Genomic DNA, 21,511 nt, shown 5'->3' on the forward strand with positions numbered 1-21,511 from the left:
CCTAGCACAGCAAAGAATGGGAGAGGGCAGCTGGAATGAGACAATCCAAAGTACTCATAAAAGGACCAGACCCTAGATGAACCAAGAAACTACTCAACATGGACAGAAACTCGCTGAGGGAACTGGTAGGACTACCAACGGGACACTGCCATCTTAGGAGACACATGCAGATATTGGGAGTGGAAAACACAAATAGATGCAGGAAATGTGAAGAGGATGAAGAGACTCTAATTCACCTATGGTGCCAATGTCCTGCCCTGGTGGGAACTAGTTTCAGATACTTGGAGAGACATACAGTAGAACCAGAAGACATAGCCACATACCCAATAACAACCCTGGTGAACTTTATTAAAGGGACTGGGTTGTTAAAAGATTGATGTAAAATGGGAGATAGCACAATGGGCCTATGGCCTAAGTGTTCACTGGAACTACGTGTAAACCGTCTCTGCTTTAAAAAAAGGCATATTAATTCTAATGATACTGAAAATTTTTCTCGGCATTATTTTCGATTCAAAATTTAACTTTCTTTTACATGTAGAAACAATCACCAACAAAGGATTAAAAATGCTCGGCTTCATTCTCCGAAATGGCAGAGACTTTAAAAATATTTCAACACTAAAAATCTTATATTCCTCACTTGTTCGAAGTCAAATCGAATACAATTCTCCTATTTGGTGTCCTTAGTTTAAAATCCACTCCGACTCTATTGAAAAAATTCAGCATAAATTCCTAAGATACATTAACTATAAACTCGGTCTACCTATAGAATCAATAAATTACAATCACTTGATGAAAGAATTAAACTTACTTAAACTCTCAGATAGAAGACTTATTTCCAATTTGACTTTTATTTTTAAAATTGTCAATGGTATTATAGACAGCCCTGATATATTAAGCCTAATTACCTTCCATATACCCACTAGAACCACTCGATCCAAAATTCTTTTTAATTTCAATAACAATATCAGGACTGAGTCATTTAGAAACTCGCTTATACCTAGATTGCATGCAGTTGGCAATGCTTTCTCAGAAGTAGTAGATGTGTTCAGCTGCACGGAATATAGTTATAAGAAGGCTATAATAACATACCTCTGTCGTAATTATCAATGTTATTAGGCATGATTCTATTCATAAGTTATCACAGAACCTAAACTATGCACTTACATCAGATATCAGACAGATGAGTGTTATCTAATAATTTTATATACTTAATGAAAACTATAATTTTTCCCATAATTGTTATGAGATGTCTTACTGACAGCCCTGATTCAATAGAGCTAATTCTTAGTTCTCAGCAAATTCAACCAAATTCAATATTGAAGGTAACAATAACCTCAATACTAAACTACTGTACGGATTGAAAATAAAAATGCTATTGTACCTATGTATACCAGATGTTATTCTTGTTTAATTTTCAACATAATTTCTCAGTAATTATTCTGTTAAACATAATACTGTTTCGCTCCTGTGAACCACTGTAAACATAAATCATGTATATTGTAAAAGCTTTTTACGGCGTATAAATAAATAAATAAACAAAATCACATATTATTATGTAAATTTAACGGGACAAATGTACTAGGTTATATTTCGGCGATTTTAATTTTTACGATTGCGTTCGTCTTTAAGCAATCTCAGGTACCCCTGGTACGCGTACCACTAATTGGGAACCACAGGTGTAGATCATTCATCATGGTGGGTTGCGTTAGGTTAGGTTATTAAGTAAAAACATCATAGATTATGTTTCCATCTTTATTGTATAAACCAATTGTTATCGTGGGTTGGCTATTCCATTACCCGTGTACAAATCAATTTCCGTGAAGCGTGTATAAAGTAGTTCTCTGACCCGTGTATTCCCTTGTTCCAGGCGACATCGTGTGTCCGGTGGGCATGTTCAAGTGCCCTGAGGGAAAGTGTATCCCTTCACTGTGGGTGTGCAACTATCAGAAGGACTGCGACAGAGGGGAAGACGAGTTCCAGTCGTGTCGTAAGTTATTTTTTAATCTTTGTTTATTTTATTTTTTCTTCAGCTTTATCAGAAAGATTGGCAAACGCTAAGCTAATTGCGGATATAGTAATTTCTTTCAAACTTAAAAGTATCTTGCATAAATAAAAATAACTGAACTACTGAAAATTTCTAGTTTTGTACCTGAAAGTGGTTGCAGTCCATAGAATTTTCTGAAAAATTATATATGATTTCAGTGTTAGATAATACGGTGTAATCCGGTTTGCAGTTTTATTAGTACCAGACAACATAATTCCTATATGTTGTATAGGAGAGTAATTCTTTGGTCACTTTCAAAACAAAGGATATTAGTATTTTCATTTTGTTAATTCTTTAAGTTTTCTTTAAGTTAGTATTAAAATAAAACAGGACAATTTGTGAATTGGTGAATTTGTGATAGTATTCTAAATAACGAGAACGACGATACAATGATATTACTAAGTGATTTATTAGATCCTTTCGGTCGACAGTAATTAGAAAACTAGTAATATAGACAAGTACATAAATAATATACCCACATAAAGTAATTAATTCCAGTTTAACACCAAGTTTTTTTTCTTAGTTTTTTACAAGTAAGTATTAAAATTTAACAGGAAAATAAAACGAATGGGTAAAATTTTGATAATACTCTAAATAATGAGAAACGACGTTACGATGATATTACTAAGTGATTTATTAGATCGCTTCGGTCGACAGTAATTTTATAACTGATAACAGATGCAATACGAAAACAAGTACATAAACAACATACCCTCATAAAGTAATCAACTCCAGTTTAACACCCTTTCTTATCATTTTTGTTATATGAACTCTGTGAAAAAAAAGCCATTATATACTTTTTATATTGTTTATAAAAATTTATATTTTAGATTTAAATATTTATTGCTGATCTTAAGCTTGATTGTGATAATTACTTACAGTGCCTACAGCATTAGCAAAGTGTCTGTAAACAAATTGTAAAGCACGTAAAGAAATGTTGTAAAAACTGAGCAATCCTTATTTAAATATCAAATAGAGTCTTTGTGTTTTAGAAAATCTTCATTTCCCTGCATTTTTTTGTTATATGTTTTTGAATGGCGTGCATTTTTTAGGCCACCATCAAATCCTACCTAGCGCTCCCCTTTCTTCCGAATATCTCCATAATGTGTCGATTTCACCCCCGAGACACGTGGTTAGGGCTCAGTAGGGTTGGGGAGGGTGGTTCTATCGGGTACCTATCGTAACCCACATATTTATGTAAAGAGTGTGACAACTCAAAACAATATCGGAAAAGATGACAAAATAATATGTTATTTTTGGTGTTTTGAATTTACACGTTCATATTAGCTTTGTTGGGATCGTTGGTAAATTTTGATAGAGGAGAAATAAAATCTTTCAAATGCATATTTAAAGAAAAGTTAGTTATGAAGTTAAGTAGTCAAACATACTTATTTCACCAATGGCAAATGAACTTTTTTCTTCCTGAATTTACTAATAACAAGATTCCTACCTCCCACGAAGTAACTCTTAGCACGTGATCCTATGATTTCTTTCGAAAAAAAGTACCAAAAGCAGTAAAAAATATGATAAGTTTAACTTTTTAAATAACAAATTGTGTTCAACTGGCAACCGTGGCTATATGATTGATCAAAATACTGATCACAATTTGATCAAAAGCTGATTGTTGACTTGATGGTCATCAATGTTGCGAAAATTTGAACAACTCTGACCTTAGCATTTTAAAAATAGAAAATGCCTTTAGCATTTGCACGATTTCTTTTCAAATTGTATCACAACTTGTTGAATGTAATAACACGCTCAAGGGTTCGTTGGCCATTTTTATTTAAAAAACGTTGTTAGTATCATTCTTTGGTTTTTTTCAAACGTATTCAAATATTGTCGTTTTATATGAACTTTAGGTTATTTTATATTGTAATTTAGATGCCATCAAACCGCTCGAACACTTCAAATGTTACTCCATAAAACTTTGAGTCCAACAATATTAATTTCTCAATGGATAAAGATATTGTGTTACGCTTTGTTAAATTGTAAGAAGAAACACTATTACGTTCGTTAGTGAGTTATTAGACGTATCAATTAGAATTTTGCTCTCATCTCTAAATATCTGCACAACTCTTGTATTTGAAAATATCATATTTGGATTTAGGCTTATTATTTTTGGCTAAAAGCTCTAACATTGGAGACTCAACATGAGAGCTTTAAAATGAAAGGTCTACTATTCACGGAACTAGTACATAGTTTATCTAATAACACCATATTATGGTGATATTATTTAATATATTCGTGTACGCAAGACCTAGATTAATGGAGAACGTCAGGCATGGACAGAATGACACGAGATCCCAGACTCAGTTCTGAACTTTTTTGACAGAAAAATTGTCGAGATAAATGGGCCCATCAAGGCAATTTCGTCCTGAAATTTTTCAAGGGAGATAAGCGATTGTAGTTTGTCCTGTTTATGAGATAGCTGAAACGATTTGGCTCTGGGAGACGTTTTAAACATCAAACGCTGCATTTTAACTTTATCATAATACTTTTCTTAATTTTAGAAAAATTTAATCGGAGATTTTTCTTTTTTGAGATTTTGCTTATGTATCCTACCACACGTTAACGTTATTATTTTTTATTGTAAAGAACTTTTCAAAAAAGTGATTTTATTTTTTTATTAAATAGTTGTTGTCAGTTATTTATTTAATTTCAATAAATATATTGTTTTAAATAAATATACTGTTTTAAATATCGACGGTCTCATGTCTACTTATGATAACTTCAACCTGTAGTTTCCTCAAAGTCGGTTTACAGCTCGCATTTAATAATATATTTCTGATGATATTTTCAACTCTGTATTGCAAACCAAACATTTTCCTAATTAATTCAATTCACGCGTATTTTTATTGGCTGCTATCTTTATGTATGATCGCAAGATTCGACTCGAACTAAATCCAATCTAGATAATGTCTTGAATAAATATATCCTATTTTCCTTTACATTTATATTGTAATATTTATTTATTTATATTGTAATATTTATTTATTAAAGATAATATTAGCGATAGTAGAACACCGTCGGCGTCGTTGCAAGACGAAGGTCCTGTGTTCATGTCCCAGATGCGCCCATATTTTTTTGAGATTTGTATGTTTCAAATTTTCGTTTGAGAATCGCTTGTATTATCTTCAAAAATTAAAAAAATACAATTAGAGGCTTAACTCGTTATTAAAAAAAAAATACACATATATTATTATCAAATATATATTTGATAATAATATTTAGTTTTTAAACAGCGCCATTTATATTTCTCTACCCACAATTCAAAATCAACTCATCTGAAGTTCGCCTCAATGATTCAAATGTCGAAAGAAATCATTAAAAAGATTTCTCGACAGTTTACAGTTAACGTCTTAACGTTCAAATTCCACCCTTTACAGAAAATTCATCGGTAAATATTCAACCCCGACTTGACCCAACGGATTTTCCGTCTACATTCTTCTGACTCCTCAAGCTCCCTCAGGGCTGTAAGTCGGGATAGCACCTACATATTGTTACAGTAGATGTAGCAGGGGGTGATTCTGCCCCTTTTTTGTCTTACTTTAATTTATATTATTATTACTCCTTCAAAGTTTTCATTTTAATTTTTTTTAATTTTATTTTAGTAATTTGTACATTTAAGTTTACAAAATACTAATTAATTTGTTACATATAAATATACTATATTTTTTCTTGCTTGATGTGGCTCCTACACAACATCTTGAACTTTCCAATTGGGGCAGACTTTAGGTTTTCCGGCAGCGCGTTATAGTATTTCATCCCTTTATATAGTATACTATTTTGAGTATTTTCCTTTTTTGGTAGCCTGATTTCATTGCACGTCCTTGTTTTATGTTTGTGTATGTCCTTGTTGAATACAATTTTATTTGAAAAATATTTGGGTAGCAGTTTGTTTACTATTTTGTGTACAAATATCATCGTGTTCAAGGTCAACATCTGTTTCACCGTTAGTCAATTTAGTTCCTTTAACATTTTATTTACTTTTGAATATCTATTTCGTCTGAGTATTGTTCTCATTGCCCTATTTTGGAGAATTTAAAATTTATTTTGCTCTCGGTCGTTACACAGGAAAAGGATATTTGAGCAGTAGTTAAAATGTGGAACAATAATGGAGTTATAAATAGTGATTGCAGTTTTTTCGGACAGTTTTTGGCGAATTCTTCCCAAAAAAGATATCTTTTTTCCAAGTTTCTTTTGGGTATATTCAGCATGTTTGTTAAAGTTGAGTTTGGAATCTATTATAACTCCTAACTATTTTATATCGGTAACATTTTCAATAAATTCACCATCAATTTTGATTTTGCTTTCACGGGATGTCTTCTTATAACCACTTACCATACATTTTGTTTTTTTTTAATTTTTTATTTTTATTTAGGCTTATTTATTTTTAGCCATCTTTATACATTATCTAGTTTATTATTATAATATGTATTAGTTGTTCATAGTTTTCTCCAATTATATATATTAGTGTATCATCGGCAAATAGTCGTACTTTGCATTTTGAAAATATTTTACCATGTCAATATAGAGTATGAACAATAGAGGTGTTTAAGAGTCTTCATGTAACGCCAAAAAGAATATTATGAATATGTTTACTCATGATCTTCACTTCAAAATACATTTTTAATATTGGAGAGTGCTCTTCTCATCTGAAAAGTTTAGTGTTATTTGTTTAAACAAATCATTTTTTTCGAAATAAGTTTTCTTAACTTTAAAAGAGAATACGCTGAGCTCTGGCATCCAGAAATTTTCAATTTATTCTGTATGGAATGAATGTAGGTACAAAATACAGCCCACAGCTCCATTTCCGTATAGATAATATCACACGGCGCTATTTAATAATATAAATTAAACTCTTAGAAATGACAACTCAACACACCTTTAAAAGGTGATAAAAAGTCATGAAAAGTTATGAAATGAAAACTAGGTAGGGTACCTAGGTTTAAAGGTTATTTTTTTCATCACTTTATTGACTTATCACTTATCACCTTCTGTGTATTGAATTTTCATTGTGTTGAGTTTATAATAAAAATGAAAAATGCACTTTGTGAAACATTATTTTATCACTTTAATATTTAATCAGACGAGCGAGTTTCACTCAGGCTACAAATAATTATATAGCGCCGTTTTCGTATAAAATCTCCTCAAGGGCGCTGTACAAATATATTAACTAAATAATCAATACTAAAACTACTGACTTAAAACTAGTGACTTCCATCTACGACTTATATCTAGTGACTTACGATTAAGGCCTATAACTACTGACTTAAAACAAGCGACTTACATCTAAACTTATATGTAGTGACTTACGACTAAGTCATTTAACAATAATGTCACACCACCAACTGTTTGCTTCCCTCGATAAAAAAGAAAGTATAATATATTAAATAGTAAAATCGTCTCCCAGCTCCTTGTGTACCATGCGGTCCTCTTCGTTCGTCCTTCGCAAATACTTCCGCTTGAATTCCCTCCGAGTAAAAATAAAAGAAATTCAATAATCCGCCAGTCCGGCGCGACGAGAGTTGCGATGTTCCGTAGACCAGTTTTGTTCAACTTTAGTTTCTGGGTAGGAACGGGAACTAGCATGAACACGTGTTTTTGACAGAGTTAACTACTGTTAAGAGGGAATTTAGTTGGGCAAAGCCTTCGGAAAAAAGGTGCCACAAACCCAGTAACTACTTCCGGCAGATGGGAGCTTTTCACCCTGAGAGCTTCCTTTGTATTAAAAAGTTCTCCAAATCTATCTCGAAACAAAGACGGATATTTTTCTGTATCGAAGTACTGATTCAGATACCCACACAAAATTCTAAACGGTTTGATTAATAACCTTTAAAACTTTTTTACTATTATCTGTTTCAAAATTTTAAATAAGAAAACTCAATTCTTAAATTCCAAAATATGTGCTCTGATTCAAAAAAATCTTTCAACGGTGAGCTCTGGCGTCATGAATTTTGCCCAAATTTTTCATTTGAAATATCTTTATCAACGCAGCTTTATTGTTTAATTCGCAACGTCATTTGTGCGTTGAACTTTGCTGCTTTTATATGCATATATAATTCTTGTTACACACTAAGAAAAGACGTTTGTTTCAAATTTGAAAAAATGTGTGGATTAAAAGAATATTTACTATAGGCATACTGATAACGTACTGACGTCTCAAGTAACAGTAAATAACGTTACAACGGAGTTCTCAGCGGCAGGACCATATTAACAACAGACTTTTCGGTTTTCCCACGAATCTTCATTGATTTACCTAGTATTCACAGAAATATCGAGTCACAGAAAGTATTTTTTTTTTTTTTTTTTTTTTTTTTTTTTTTTTTTTTTTATTGAATAAATAGTTAATACATAATATCAAAAAACAAGTCCTGCTAAGCCGATTGAATTGGCTTGTCAACAGGTGCTTAAAGTTAGTTTCAAATACATTTTTTAAAGTTATAATTTACATCTTATATCTACAGAATTAACAATATAATATTTTTAAAAACATCAAAGCAGGCTTTCACATTTTCCGATATATTTCCACTTTCCTATAAGGGTCCGCTCACACTTCACGCGCTATTAAACTCACCCCGACTAAACTTAATCCTACTGACGTATTGCGCCTTTGCCCGTTTTCCGTTTTCCGTTGCCCGTTGCCCGTTGCCCGTTGCCCGTTGCCCGTTTCCCGTTGCCCGTTGCCCGTTGCCCGTTGCTAGTCACCCGTTATCCGTCCATTCGGCTACCAAGTATTTCGATGGATGAATAATCCAATTCGTTGGATTTTAGTTCACAACGAGGATTGTTAGTGGTTTGGAAGGTATTCATTAATCACCGTTGGCTATTCTGTCATAGTTACAATTCTCATGACGGATTTACAATGATCTTAATAGCTGGCTAATAACTGAAAGCGTTGTAATAATAATACATTTACATTTTAGTGACATTTAATCACAATAGCGCTTTATTATGATATCTTACTTATTCCCACAGCATTCGACAGTACCTAAGAGATAGGGTGTAGATACCACGTTGTACGCAACATCACTTTCAATGTTTCAGGTATCATTGTTTTCTATATTAGCACATGCTTTGATCCCAATTAGCTTAGGTTAAAATCCATCGGATACTTCATATTCTATAAAGTGATATTCTGATATTTCATGTTAATATACCTATATCAAAAGTACCCATCTTTCTTGTTTTAAATGTTTAGTATTTGGTTCTGAAATTCAGATATAAATTATAACCATTTGATAACTCATATATTTGTATCGGAGATTTATAAGTCCTTGGCTGTGGCTTGGTTAGTTCGGTGTGCTTGTCGCATCTTCCATCTCTCGGGATCTTCGGTCTGATCGCTTATCGTCCTTGGGGAAATCGCTTTCCGCTCAGCTCCTTGCAGTACATCGCCACGTGCATTATTTGTATTTCCAGAGAAAAAATGAGATTATCTGGGAACGCCAAAGAAATTATATTTACCTACATGAAATAACTTTCTACAGGCTATCGTAACGAATGTTTATTTATTTAATAATAACAACGGTATAAATATACCATAAACAATAAATCAAATACAATGACATCAGAAAGTATAAAATGATCAGAAACTCTATAATGATATTAAAGTAAGAGATGCAGGTACACGCAAAACTTCTAAGTAGACTTTCTAGGTTCAATTAATATGTATTGAAAATATATGATATTATAGCCTTCTTGCAGTTAAATAGATCCGCCATATCTGCTTATCTATTACTAACTTCATGTATAATTTAGTTTAAGTGAGTATTTTGTTTATAGTTTCCTAAAAATTGGGAATATAAATCAAATACATACCCTGTGTTCCTAGCCGATGTCGACCTATTTCGGTAGAACTATTGTTTTATAATAATAATAATTTTAAAATAAAAAAATAATTTTTTTATTGACCGGTCGGTGGCCGAGTTGACATCGCGCTTGGGTCCCACTCAGGCGTAGTGTGTTCAATTCCTCGGCTGGCTCCAGTCCTCCATCACAACTCAAGCAACATTTTCAGCTTACTGTGGTGATAGTAGGAGATTTTCAAATATTGTCAGGTTATTCGTAACCCGGGAATGTTTGTCTTTCTTTAAAAAAAATATCTTTGTTAAAACTACTATTAATTAAGAAGACTATCGACGATCTACTTTGTTTCGTTATCATTATCTTCCTTATAGGAACTTTTCATTATCTTCATTATAGGAACCTTTGGGTCTAAAACACGTACATAACTTTTATTAAGTGGTGATTTATATTTACAAAATATTTCTGTTTAATAAAAATGAAGTCACAAAGGGATTTTAAAATTATGGAAGAATAATAATGATTATTTTCATTATTTCGGGAAGTGGGAGGTTATTGCAATCACACTCATTCCATAGAGAGTATAAATATATACAAGCAGAACATATAACTAAGAATAAAAATAAAACAATAAACACCAAAGGGAGTAGGTAAAAGGGATTTTTTTTATTTTTTTTTTATAGTGAATACCTCACAAGAGTCCCAACTGCTCCCGTCTGGAGCCAGTGAGACTATGGCATCCCCAATTGGGGGATGTTGTGAGGCTGAAGGTAAGTGGGGAAGGGAAAGAGGAAGGTGGGGAAGTACCTGGCTATTCAGATCTAGTCACTAAACACGGCTAAAGCCATTTGGAGCAACGTTTCAATTCTGAATGGTGGTCTTACACCAGGGCGATACTGGTAGTATCTTCCACTCTGGAACGTGCCGCAAATATACTATATATTATTTTAATTAATTAATTGTGAAATAACACAAATTAATCAAATAAAATTTATTTGCGCACGCCGGGTTCGAACCCGCGACCTTCGGAATGGCAGTCCAATGCGTTACCACTGGACTATGCCGGCCGTCAGGGATGCCGGCAGGGATGTTAATGTTGCATAATATAAATTATTAAAAAAAAAAACTATGATCATTGATTCATCAAACTACGAGTAAATGATGATTCTATGTTGAGGACATTTCTGGAGTTGTTGACCGTCTTGATTTATTTTAAATTATAAGAACGGTAGGTATCGCCTAGAGCAGAGGTTCCCAAACTTTTTTGCCCCGTAGACCACTTGCCAATTTTTTTTTTCCGTTGACCCCTTGCCTGCCGAATATTGAATTTTCCTCAAACTATTAACGTCCCATGTGATAATCATTTTTTTAATTCAAAATATTCCCTTTCACTGCCTGCCCAACAACCGGGTGGCGGTATAGTTGCTCTGTCTTTATATTAGGCAGACAGGGCCACCCTTGTGAGGTATTACACCAAATAAAAATGATGCAGGATAAGCAACGGGAATTTCTTTCTGTAGCTAGCCCTACAGAACTGTCCTTTAAGTTCTTTGCCAGTGCTTATACCGGTCAGTTATTTTTGTTACATGATATCCGATTCTTCAACGTTGCATTTCCATAGTCAAAATGTCCTCAAACTTAGTTTTAAAGTCTGTGTGAACTGCATTTAAATGTTGAAAGTCATTATTACCCTGGACGTTTTCAAAAACAAGTTGGGAAACTAGGAAAATTCGCTTCCAATGTGCAATGTTTTGATTGAATATATTAATTCTGATGAGAAAAGTAAAGTAGACTATATTTATATACCTCAATTAACAACTTTACGAAATACAAACATACAAATATCAAATAAGTAATTTCTCATTCTATTATATTTGTGTTAGGTCTATTGTGTCATTTACGGAACTCCTAAGTGTTGACTTGAGGTAAATGGGGGTCCGCTCGTATGACCCCTAAATTTTTTTCTCGCTGACATAGACCCCCAGAATGCCGATATCGACCCCTGGGGGTCCATATAGACCACTTTGGGAACCTCTGGCCTAGATGAATAGCACTATTCAGAATCGAATTGTTACTTGAAATGGCTTTAGATTTATTAAATGACTAGAACAGAGTAACTAGGTGATTCTCAACCTTCCTCTTCCCCTCCCATTTATTTCAGCCTCATAACAAACCACAATTGTTCAAAATTCTAAAAATCACAATTCCATGTGCCGAATAGGAATACAAGACAAAATATAACATTAATCTGCAATACATACACAACCAACTATCAGACACACTCACTGTCCAATATTATGCATGATCTGGGCAACAAGTATTGATATATTTACTGACTCTATTAATAGAACTAAGCGTAATCTATACAAGCACTTTGTTGAATCCTAAATATTAGAGTAGCGTTGGTTATGTAGTTTTTATGATTTGTCTTGTATCTAGTATTGATCTAGTCTCTATAATATTTTATGTCACTGTTACATGTTTTACTAATATTATTTTATATTCATTTAATTTATTTTTTTTGTATAGCTTACCATATATATTCTGTTTTAAAATGCACGTAAAAGCCCTGCTGGGCGTAAAACCTAATAAAATAAAATAAAACAAGACAAATATTTTGGATGCTATAGTTATCTGTTTATGAGTTCTACCTAAATATCGACAATGTCATCCCATATTTGGGAAACTTGGCGCTTATTTTTGTAAGCACTATTTAGGTCGGCGATGTGTGCAGGTGACAGGTGTACAGATGGAGGCTGCAGTGGGCACCCAATTTATCTTGGGAAGATAGTTATATAATTTATATTGAAATGTGGCATTCTGAATATATCATACGTATATAATGCATGCACACGTTTGTTGAATCATTTAAATTGACTATTAATTTGAGTGATTTACAATTTATTGTTACGAAATAACTTGCTGTTTACGTTTAATGTGTACAAAGAAAGAACATAAAATATCTCTACTGGGATTTTTTTACGTAACCCGTCATAAGTGCAGTGTAAAGGCAAGGATCTATGTCGCCACCCAATTGGGCAGCGTTGTGAGGCGGGTTAAGGTAGAAGCTTATTATTGACGGGCACACATTCCTCTTTTGCACAAAATACATTAGGTTTATCAAGTATGTTGGGTTCCAGCCCATAGGTGACTCCGAAATTCATATATTTATAAACACGTATAGGGTAGGTATATGTATGTAGAAAATTAATTGATGTCATCGTCAACATCATCCCTGAAATATTCAAACATTGGCTCATAAAGCACACCATAATGCGGATAATAATTTAATAAACATGATAAATTGTTCATATTTGTACGTCCTCCCCTTTACTGCCTTAATTTCGCAAGCGGTTGCTCTCCACTCTTTCAACTCCCCCTTTCCCCTTCGCTTACTCATCCCAAGAGGGTAATTTATAAAAATCATGCAATAGATAGTGCATGCTTTTTATACACCAACTTGATTTACAACCCTTCGGTACCAAAAACTCTTGAAAGCATAATATTATTTATTATTGTGGGAGCACCATAATATGTTTTCAGGATATCTGTTTTCGCTTCAGTAAATGTTAATATTGAAAAATAAATTGTTTGCTTCCCACGCTGCTTATTTTTATATGATTTTTATTATGTTCTCACAGTAAACATCTGCTGACCCTGTCGAATTTGACAACCACCTCTGGTTTGCAACCTGAAAAATACATGAAAAAAAACACTTGAGTTGGTCCGTTTGATAGATTCCCTATCTTAACAAACGGATTGCGATCCTTAGAGCACAGGCGTTAGGTTGGTATGCTGTCCGTGTTCTACCTGTATTATATTGGAAGATTCTCTGAGGAACTAGTGTCATTGATGGTGTCAATATATTTATACTGTCGACATTTGTCACATGAGAATGGGTCGCTTCTTCGACTCGTTCTGGAGTTCAACAGCCCGGCTATTTTAAAACGATTTGCTGGCCTCTACTTTTCTTCCCTCCTACAACATGGTTTTCTTCAAGACCCATATTCACCTCTCCTCAATAAGACCCATCACACAGCATCCCCAAAGAGGACATAGGCCCTGCGAAAACATACTTATCCTCAGAGCCTCTTGTGTGGAGTTAGTGTAATTTTTATTTTATTTTATTACATATATATTTTTTTCAATATTCCCAACTGCTCCTGACAGTTAGTAGCCACTTTTCCTAAGTCATGAAGGTTGGGAAGAACCTAGCTATATCACCAAACACGACTAAAGCCATTTCAAATAACGTTTTGATTTTGAATGGTTGTCGCTCACCTAGGCGATACTGAGAGTATCTAGGTACAACTAAACGTTTACACGTTTAACTTTTAACCGGTCAGATAATTATCTGATTATAATCAACGCCATAAATAATAATATTCTTTTCATTTTCACTTCTCGTTCAAAATAATAATCCCCGATTCCGTTTCGCCCAAAGTGAGAGATTACGTTTCAATCACAGGAAAAGCTTTCTACGTGGAGTTCACAATGCTAAAGGGATTTCTGTGTTTGGTGTTGGAATCGTTCTGCGTTTGAATGTAACAATATCAACTGAACCTACTCCATTTTCAAGAAAACAAGAAACCCTTTTATTAATCAATTCAAAGAAGTCGAAAATAACTTGGCTGGTGGAATATTATATCCTATTTAGCATATAAACAGGACCGCTCTGGGGCACTGATTCTCGACGAAATCACACTACTCGAACTCGTGGGTCGAACCATTACCGTTTGACGTATGTAATTATGTACCTTCGAGGAGACTCAAGAATAAGATTGTCGACTGATGAATGTACTTTCGACGACGATTGCGAGCGGCCTGGATTGGAGAATCGATACCCTGATCATCTCTACTAAAATGCATAAAGGCTGGACACTATGAAAACAACTCTAGGTTAGTACTTGTGGGCAAAGTGTCACACAGATTATGTGAAATTTTGCAATCTCTGTAATATAATGGTTTATCTGTTTTATCAAAAATAAATCATCAAAGAAGAAGACAATACTAATAAATCTAAACAAAACATGATACAGAAATAAATAAAAATAAAGTTATCAACTTTAACCACACGACTATTGGGACCTAATTATTATATTGAGACTTTTAGAAAAAGTCAATAGGTATCCCATATAAATAAAAATCTGATATATTTATCCGAGATAGTATTTAGGTTAGAAACTAGTTCTTTAAAACTTTGTGATCATTCAAAAAATATCTGCCAAAAATGTGGGAAAAATTAGTTGCAAGATAATACTTATAAAGTTGATAACAAAATACAAATCTAAAATTGTAGCTATTAACTCCCACCTATGTATTGTAAGTTCCTCTCGTCCTATAACGAGTGTCGTAACGCATCGGGATTGCTGTAGCAAGAAATAAAAATAATGAAAAAAAAAAAATTTCAATTCTGAATTTGAAATATGAGATCGATAAATATAATGTAACCATTAGATAAAAAACGTTGTCTCGGTAAGACACAGATACTGGGTTCGATTCCCAATTGAGATTGTTGTTTTTTTTTTTAAATTTTATGTGTCTTGTTCAGTTTCACATTTCGTTTAGGTTTATTAGTATTATCTTCTTCTTAAATAAAATAAATAAATATTCATAAAAATAATTTGGTAACCGGTTGACACTTTTGTGGTCCCAGAAGTAACAAAACCGCTAATATGTAGACGAAAGGAATTTCATTCTAAATAATACATAGTTTAAAATAATACTCGTAGATGCTGCCATATCAAATAACTTTAGATCATTGTCATTTAATTGTTTATGATTCTGTAATAAGTAATGTGTATAAATCTGTAAACATTCCCACCTTAAACATTACTATTTTGTTTCTCCGATGTACTTATTATTATTACTGTAAATACTGTGTTTAATAGCCCAGCTACACTACTCGCGAAGTTGATCGAAGTTGACCGAATACGATAGTGTGGGCACGAACTTCACTTCGCTTCGGGCAACTTCGCTTCGCTTCGCCCGACTTCCGATTGTTGTCGGTAAATGCGCCCGAGTCAAAGGACTCGAAGCGTTACTCGCGAAGTTGCACGAGTGTGTGGGCACGCACTTCGAACTTCGGCTAACTTCGTCGAGGACTTCGTCGAAGCGTCGAAGCGAGTAGTGTAGCTGACGCTTAACACCGAACACGCGCTAAATCAATTCAATCTAGATTTTCTCTCTGCCGCAGCGCATTGTTTTGTGACAAGATGAAGAGAAACAATATTTTGTGTTTGTTTTCAATTAAATGAACCACTCTGAACCTTAAATGAAACTCGCACGTTTATATAGTGTTTTATTATTTTTTATATGAATACCGCACAACTAACCCCATTAATTTATAGCCAGTGAGACTATGGCATCCCTCATAGGGTTATTTTGTTAAGATGAAGCTAGTGGGGAGCAGATGAGAGAATAAGGTGGGAAAATAATAGTTCCGAACGTAAAAATTTCCAGCATTTCGTGAAATTTTTGCAGATATTGCTTGCCTCCTACAACGTGGGCCTCTTTAAAACCCTGGTTTACTCCTTATTTTGCTTGAAAATACCCTCCACATCGCATCTCCAAATATGACATAGATACTTATGGAAATCTCAGGGTCTCCGGTGTGTAATAAATCTATTATGTATATTATTACAATTTTATACAACTTTTAACTTAAAACCGCTCTCAGCTAAAATATATTTTTCCACGCCCTAAATTAACGACTTTATTTGCACAAAATTATTATACTTACCAAGGAAGAACTTTTTCAATCGATTACCGAAAGAAATAAGAAGAATTGATGATAAAATCTAAATAATGAACTCTGAAAACAAAATTTAATAGTTACAAAAAAACCCTTGAATTAATCACAAAAATAACAGATATCCCATTTATTTTCCACAACTTACATTATCTTCTCCAAATATATACGTAATATTCTACTTTATTACTATTTACATTATTTAAGATAATTATATATTTACCATACATAAATTTTTTTTTTTACACATGTAAAAATGTACTATAGTATTATTCATAACTGATAAATAACTATAATAATGTAGATACTGTAACACTGTATACTCTTCCAACCACAAGCTAAGAGTATTATTTAAATCTCATAATATGTAGAAACCTAATGTAAATCCCATTTAATAAGTACTTACCCTATTTTATTTTAAAATATAATTAAAAGTGCATCGATTACTCTTGATTTACAATCCGCGGTATTATGTCATATTCTATTCTATTTAGACGCCTGCGTCATTCCATGATTGTATTTGGTGTATCCTCAAGTCTGTCATATATCTCATCATTCTAGAGTGGTTGTGATCTATTAGCACTACTTTCCTTAATGAAATTCTTTTAATAGTAAACAGTGTAACCTTGGTGTTTGCTCTCACAGAAATATTACAGAGTTGTCTACGTCTATTACTTCGAAACAATTCCTTTTACCCCACCTACACAAATTCCTAAAATTATTCATAAGACACATTATTTGCCTCACAATACTAAAAGTCTACCCAAAATTATTATATTATTCCTTTCGGTACTTTTTGGTAAGCACTTTTTGAATCCCAAAAAAGTTTTATTCTATTTCGATAATAAGGTGTAGGTGTAAGGTATATTGACATTGTTGCCTCGAGGATCACGATTCTGGTTAAGGATATTTATATCATTTTCAAAAGTAATCAGAGGATAAATACCCAATTAAAGGCTTAATTTCTAATTACGGAATTGCTCCTCGTGCTTGGCCTGCTCTAATCAGGATGTTATTAGTGAATTGTTATGATTTTTACTGTACTAAACCCCGTTTTCTTTTACTAAAACACAACAGTGACAAAACAAGACATGATAAATCAGTTGGTTAGGTTAAGAATGTTTTTTTGTTTTAGTTGATATTTTCAATACTTCTTAAATGATATATTTTATCGTTGTTGTTATTTTCGTTACTTCTTCAATGATCTATTTTGTCGACGTTGTTATTTTCGGTACATTTTCAATGTTCTATTTTTCGTTGTTGTTATTTTCGTTACTTCTTCAATGTTCGATTTTGTCGTTGTTGTTATTTTCGTTACTTCTTCAATGTTCTATTTTGTCGATGTTGTTATTTTCGTCACTTCTTAATGTTCTATTTTGTCGTTGTTGTAATTTTAGTTACATCTTCAATGTTCTGTTTCGTCGCTGTTCTATTAACATTTAAAATTACGCATTCTGGAATGGAGAATTAATTATGACTACTTATTCTAATTCTTATATTGTTTACCACAATTAAACCACCTTACCGGTATAAACTTGGAAAAAGAAGTTACCTTGTGCCAAAGGTAACTTTAATCATCATCGAATTTAATTTGGAAACATTTCTAATAAAAAGTCATTTTCCTTAGCTCAATTTGCGTTCAGGTGGTCGTTTTGCAGCAATAATCAATGAGCCGATGAATAATACGTCCATTAATTACACCTGTTCCACTGATTGTGGTTTGCGAACTAACTGGCAATCCCGGCTGATGGCGGGTCAGATTTAGGGGTTAGAGGTGACGCAAAGCCCGGACACACGTCAAACAAACATTAAAATTATGTGGAATTAGAGGGTCTGATGGGCCTGCTGACTGATTGGCTGCCGAGGGTAGTTTAATCTCCTGAGAGCTGATTCTGGTGTATTTATTGTTGGAAATATGACTTTTGAGCGGTTGTGTTAAATTTTTTTTTTATATCAGAACATGGTGATTTTATTTGGTTCCATCATTTGAAAGTGTAACAATTCTAAAACCATAAGGGTGTTAGATAAGTTTTTCTAACATTTTTGAAATATTGTAGGTTCTTTCTGATACTTCAGTCAAACACATACGCGTTCATGCAGGTGTTCTTTTCCTGATAAATATAATGACGAAATGTAACATTATTAGAATTATTATGAACACGTGTTCCGACATCCTAATATTATATTCGTGTTTAACCGACAGTTAAAGGTGTGCAGTACCGTTTTTATCAGTAATACGAATAATTTGACAATATTTAAATCAATTAGCAATATTTTATTCCAGAAGGTTTTCTCCGTGTTTTAGGTTTCCTGTTAAACTTTTCACAAAATACGAATATTATTATCACGATCTCGAAACACGTGTTCATAAAAAAACATAATATTTACGCATTTCATCATTATGTATTAGCAGGGAAAATACAGGTGCATGAACATGTATTCCAATTTATTAGAAATTTACTAAAAGATTATCAGAAAAAGGCCTCCAATCCCGTTTTTAACAGGATTTCCAATTATTCGAAGAGATTCTTAATAAATAAGCAAAAATCATTTTACTCCTTGTATACGAACCGATTCACTGATAATAATGGACACTGAATGCGTATTCGAGCATACGAAAAGGTCTTCAATTATATATTGAACTCGGCTAACTTGGAAAATTATTCGAAATTTGTGTAAATACAAAGAAAAATGATTCGGCGGCCATATTTCTCGATAACTGTGGCTAGGTATATAATCACAGTCATCGATATTGTAGCGATATTCGGTCCGACAACTCCTTGTCCTCAAGTCTGACCAGCTTTAACGGATGAAATTAGAGGTTTACAATTCCTGGGTACCGATCGTATTGTAATGCATTGGGTTCCGTTCCATTGTGTTATTAGTTAGTATCATTTTTGTTGTATAATTAAGTTATTTTAGGGTATCGATCAATTAGGCATTACTCACTTAGTCATTTGTAAATTGGATTAAAATCACATCAATCTGAACCGAGTTTACAATATTTCAATTAAGTTTTGATACTAGACATTAATTTCAACTACGCTAAACTACTCTATCAGGTTATTGAACTTTTAGTCTAGCATTAGGTGGATCTAAACTTGTGTTTAACAAAGTCGAAATACCTACCACAAATCCTTTTCGAAAATATCGATATCTCGCTAATCGAAAATTTGATTTGAAAAAATCATTTTAAATTCGCACAAGAGTCCCACATGCTCTCGTCTGTCCAGTGGGACCACGGCATCTCCAATTGGGTAACCACATTGTGAGGCTGAAAGGTATAATGAACGAAAGAAGATGGGCGAGAAAAAGGTTGATAATTACCTAGCCATGCTGATCTGATTACCAAACATGGGTAAAGCCATTTTAAGGAAGGTTTCGATTCTGAATGTAGGTCTTTCACCAGGGCGATACTGAGAGTATCTTACACTGCATTATTTCCGTGTTTTAAAATACAATGTTTCGAAATATTGTTGATTTATTAAAAATCTACTCAAATTATTCGTTTTATTGTTAAAAATGGGACTGGAGGCCCATAACGAATGATTTGACAAATTTCATAACAAACTATCAGTAAAGCATTGATATTTTATGAGGATGTTGGAACACGTGTTACTCAAAATAATAATAATGAGACAACGGAACCTGCGTGAACACGCGTTCAGATATATTCTGAATGACTAATATTTTATTGGAAAATGATCATGCAGTCTCATTTTTAACAGTATCTTGATAAAAAAAAAAGCCGTTCACATTTTCTCCGTGCACTTATTTTGACAATATTTTGAAGTGAAATAACTTATTGAGTAAAACCTCAAAATGTAATATTTAATCTTTGAAGATAATTTTAACAACTCTCAAACGAAAAATGTGAATCAGAAAAATCAGAATAAATATTCGGTAGTATCTGAAATGAACCCGGAATGCTTCCTAGATGCGACCGAATCTTTTCCAATTTTTCTGTCTCACATTTTTCGTTTGAGAGCTGTTAATATTATCTTCAATGATTAAAAAAAACTTATTTAAACGTTATTTCTACCGGCGTTTTGTTTCCAAGGGCTATTAAAAATCGTTTTTACACCTCAATTCAGTGAGGTCAATGGAACAATGAAGTCAATGAATCGTGTGACTGTATCATTTATTAATTTGTAGTCGCATTATGATGTTGAGAGTGGATGGCTTGTTCGATTTTCATTTGTATGTTGCAAAAGGAGATAGGAAACATGAAATGATTTCCAGAGTATAATACTCGTATTGGTTTCAGAACTGCTTCTGTGTACATTGAACACTGTGGAATATACATTTCAATCCATTTTCTTAACAGGGTGCTCTACCAAATAACAAAAAAAGGTTTCTATTGTCAATAGTCTTGAGCTAACTGTCGAAGTGAGTGCTCACTTGTTATGAGGTACCTATATTTACAAAAGTAACATCGTGATTTATTTTTGGGTTATTATGCCATGTTGTGCTTGCTGCTTCTTTAGTCAACGTTTCACACAGCTTTATAGTGTTCATCATCGGGGAAGATGATCAGATCAGGTCTGTCCTGACTACGGACACAGTTGCGCATTATTATGTTTGTAATCTTTTCAGACTCAATAAACACGCATTGTTTTGTTTATAATTAGAGTCCAATCGTCTATTGTGAATAATCGTTATTTGAGAGATCAAAAATTGATTATGGTTTACCAAATATTATTTGCGATTTATCACACAAAATTTGTCTCTTGTCTGTATTTTAGACATTTAAAATTGATAATTCAGAGCTTCATCAGTGGAAATGAGGCTGTGAGCTGAAGAGATTGTTAACCTAGAAATTCTATTTAGAAATTGCTGCAAATCTGTGACGCTAGAGCTCATTGTTTAATAGTTATTACGGATTCAGATATATATTCAAATTGACAGGC

The 21,511-nt window shown here is 33.2% G+C and overlaps 1 protein-coding gene across 2 annotated transcripts in view; it reads left to right on the forward strand.

Annotated features, from left to right (window-relative positions):
- The window catches only part of mgl (low-density lipoprotein receptor-related protein megalin), a 485,387-nt gene that overhangs the window by 390,675 nt on the left and 73,201 nt on the right, over positions 1-21,511 (forward strand). For both annotated transcript variants that reach the window (XM_089633402.1, XM_089633403.1), the window contains exon 3: positions 1,868-1,987. In XM_089633402.1, coding sequence (XP_089489528.1) covers positions 1,868-1,987 — 120 coding nt within the window. The remainder of the gene's footprint in view (positions 1-1,867; positions 1,988-21,511) is intronic.

The sequence above is a fragment of the Hesperophylax consimilis genome, chromosome 7, assembly GCF_061612785.1.
Source record: "Hesperophylax consimilis isolate HC1 chromosome 7, BYU_Hcon_1.0, whole genome shotgun sequence".
NCBI classification, from domain to species: domain Eukaryota; kingdom Metazoa; phylum Arthropoda; class Insecta; order Trichoptera; family Limnephilidae; genus Hesperophylax; species Hesperophylax consimilis.